This window comes from Penaeus japonicus, unplaced genomic scaffold (assembly GCF_977035675.1).
Source record: "Penaeus japonicus unplaced genomic scaffold, GWHDUDI00000001_assembly GWHDUDI00000016, whole genome shotgun sequence".
Lineage (NCBI taxonomy): Eukaryota > Metazoa > Arthropoda > Malacostraca > Decapoda > Penaeidae > Penaeus > Penaeus japonicus.
In genome coordinates, this window is record NW_028234418.1 from 29,172,330 (window position 1) to 29,174,829 (window position 2,500).

Here is a 2,500-nt window from a genome sequence, read left to right on the forward strand (position 1 = left end):
AAAGATCAGACGGAATGCAACCATAACAAGAAGGGGATAAATGTTGACGTTTCGAATACAACTTGTCTCCACATCAGACTAAACAACCGAAACAAATTGAATTCATATCGGTTGTATCGTTAAAGGAGTTTGGAAAAGTGTTGAGGCACATAAACACGCACACATACAAACTCGAAATGCCATCAACCAAAACAATTGTGATGAAGTCACTCTAAATATCGACTCACAGTGGCAAGAACAGACAGACAGACAGACAGACAAACACACAAACATACACATACACATATACATACATACACACACACACACACACACACGCACACACAAACACACGTCAAACACTTACCACGTTTACGCAAAGAGACATACTCAGCATTTCGCTTATAGAACATGAAAAACGGGACTTCATATTCTTCTTTTGTACTTTTCATGTTTAGATGCGTTAATTGATTGGGTGCATGACTTGTGCCTGCATTTCCTCGTAAAGTAGGCCTACATCAATCAATTCTATAGCGTCGTGCAGACTCAACAGGTGCGAAATCAGATTCAACGCGGGGCTATTGAGATTAGGGGTCCTTAGCGATACTGGAGACGCGATAATATCAATCTTTGTAATTAAGATAACATGTCCAGCTATCATTTTTTAAACTAAAACTGCCGTCAACGTACAACTTGCTTATCTTTAGTTTACGGATCACTTGGCTTTTAACAAAAAGCTGGGTCCTCGTCCTATTGTTTCATCACCATTTAACCACCATTACATTTCATTTCGAATTTTGGTGGATTTTTTTCACCAGATGACACTTTCAAATAATTCCAAAATCAGAACAGAATTCACATAATTTTCTCCCAGACTAAGACACAGAGTAAACGCGAGTGTCTCTATAGCACAAACTCATGATTACCTGCATGGGGACACACTGACGGTCACATCCACTTACTTCATCAGTTTGCAATATTTCGGGTCATGCACGTGCACGAACACACACAAACTTACACACTGACTGACAGAGTTCATTGTGACAAACATTGAAAAAAATGTATTAAAGCAAGTGAATAACTTGACAACAGATGTAATTGAAGCATTTCGATTACCTGATGACGAGGTAATCGAGAAGGCGTAATTGTATCTCTTGCGTCGTGAAGTTATAATCTCATTTATGTTTTTTTGCACACTGACACACAAACTGCACACGCACGTACGAACCGCTGAACAATATATATAACGTTACGTGGGGAATTGAAAGCTGAGACATCTACTAATTGAGTCAATCAAAGCACAAGGACATTGGTCAATGGCTCGTAATCAGCTGACAGAGGAATCCAGTCTTGCTTTCGTGGTACTCAATTTGGATATCGACAGTGTGCATGTCAGGATAAAACACATCCATCTATAAAACTTGGCCGAAAGCAATAATCTCTTGATCTATAAGAGACAAAAATTCACTTATGTGTGTGTGTATGTGAATATCATCTATCTGTACATAGTCTATACCCCCCCCCTCTCTCTCTTTCTATTTTCCGCATTATTTATTAGTATAAAAGGAGAGCGAGGATCAGCGACATAATATTCCTTCATTGCACTTTTTTACAATAAGAATGCTCTTGGATTTGCATATCGATTTTTATTAGCGATAATAAAATCTGACTCTCTTAGCAAACCACATTCGCGTTCTTCAAGCCTTAGCTTTTAGCTGTATTCATGTCACCAAAATACTGGGAATGGCTAGTTGAAAATTGAAATTGATCAATATCGTGTGTGGCATGTCAGTCTAGACACCTGATCTCTCCTATTGATTAAACGATTCCCACTTTATGTTATCTACTTATCTTCGTACACCAAATTCTTAAAATAACCTACTCGCACAACTTTATGTCCACTCTTTGATATTTTAAGTTCCGTGAGGTAGATCTACGAGTTACTATGCAAAAACATTTTATTTTTATTTTACTCCTTTACGTGTCATGGCCTGAGCTCGATATTTACATAATACACGGCTTAGTTTCCGTGTCAAGACAATTATGACCTGTGCTTATGCTAGAAAAAGGTAATCAATCACTCTCATCCAAGCAAGGAGGAGGTTCCTGCCCAAAGATGATGGCGACCTCTTCTGCCTTTCTATCACACCAGGTGTTATTCCACTTAACACCGATAAATCAAGGGGGGAGACACCTGCCTTGTTGGGCCTACCCAGGATAGATCCACGCCTTTATGACCTTGCCGAACCATTATATAATCTTGTACCCGACCTGTCCCATATTGGATTTCTGAATGAGAAGGATAGGGAGAGAGAGAGAGGAAGAGGTGTGCGTGTGTGTGTGTAGATAGATAGATGGGAGAGAAAGAAAGATGAGAAAAGGAGAGGCAGGTAGAAAGACAGAGATAGATAGACAGATAGAAATAAGGCGTAAAAAGAGAAACGAACGCGGCAGAATTATCTGCAATTCAATTAAAGAATAAGCGACGGCGTCTAGAATCAGCTGATCAGAAAATACGAAC

At 39.2% G+C, this 2,500-nt stretch overlaps 1 protein-coding gene across 3 annotated transcripts in view; it reads right to left on the minus strand.

Moving 5' to 3' along the window:
* Positions 1 to 2,500, minus strand: part of LOC122246439 (lysosomal cobalamin transporter ABCD4) — a 20,653-nt gene that overhangs the window by 10,703 nt on the left and 7,450 nt on the right. The window contains exon 1 of one of the 3 annotated variants that reach the window (XM_086545432.1): positions 347 to 557. The exons of the other annotated variants lie outside the window; for them this stretch is intronic. Coding sequence (XP_086401558.1) covers positions 347 to 431 — 85 coding nt within the window. The 5' untranslated portion in view covers positions 432 to 557. Of the gene's footprint in view, positions 1 to 346; positions 558 to 2,500 lie in introns of those variants that run through there. 3 annotated transcript variants of the gene reach the window in all.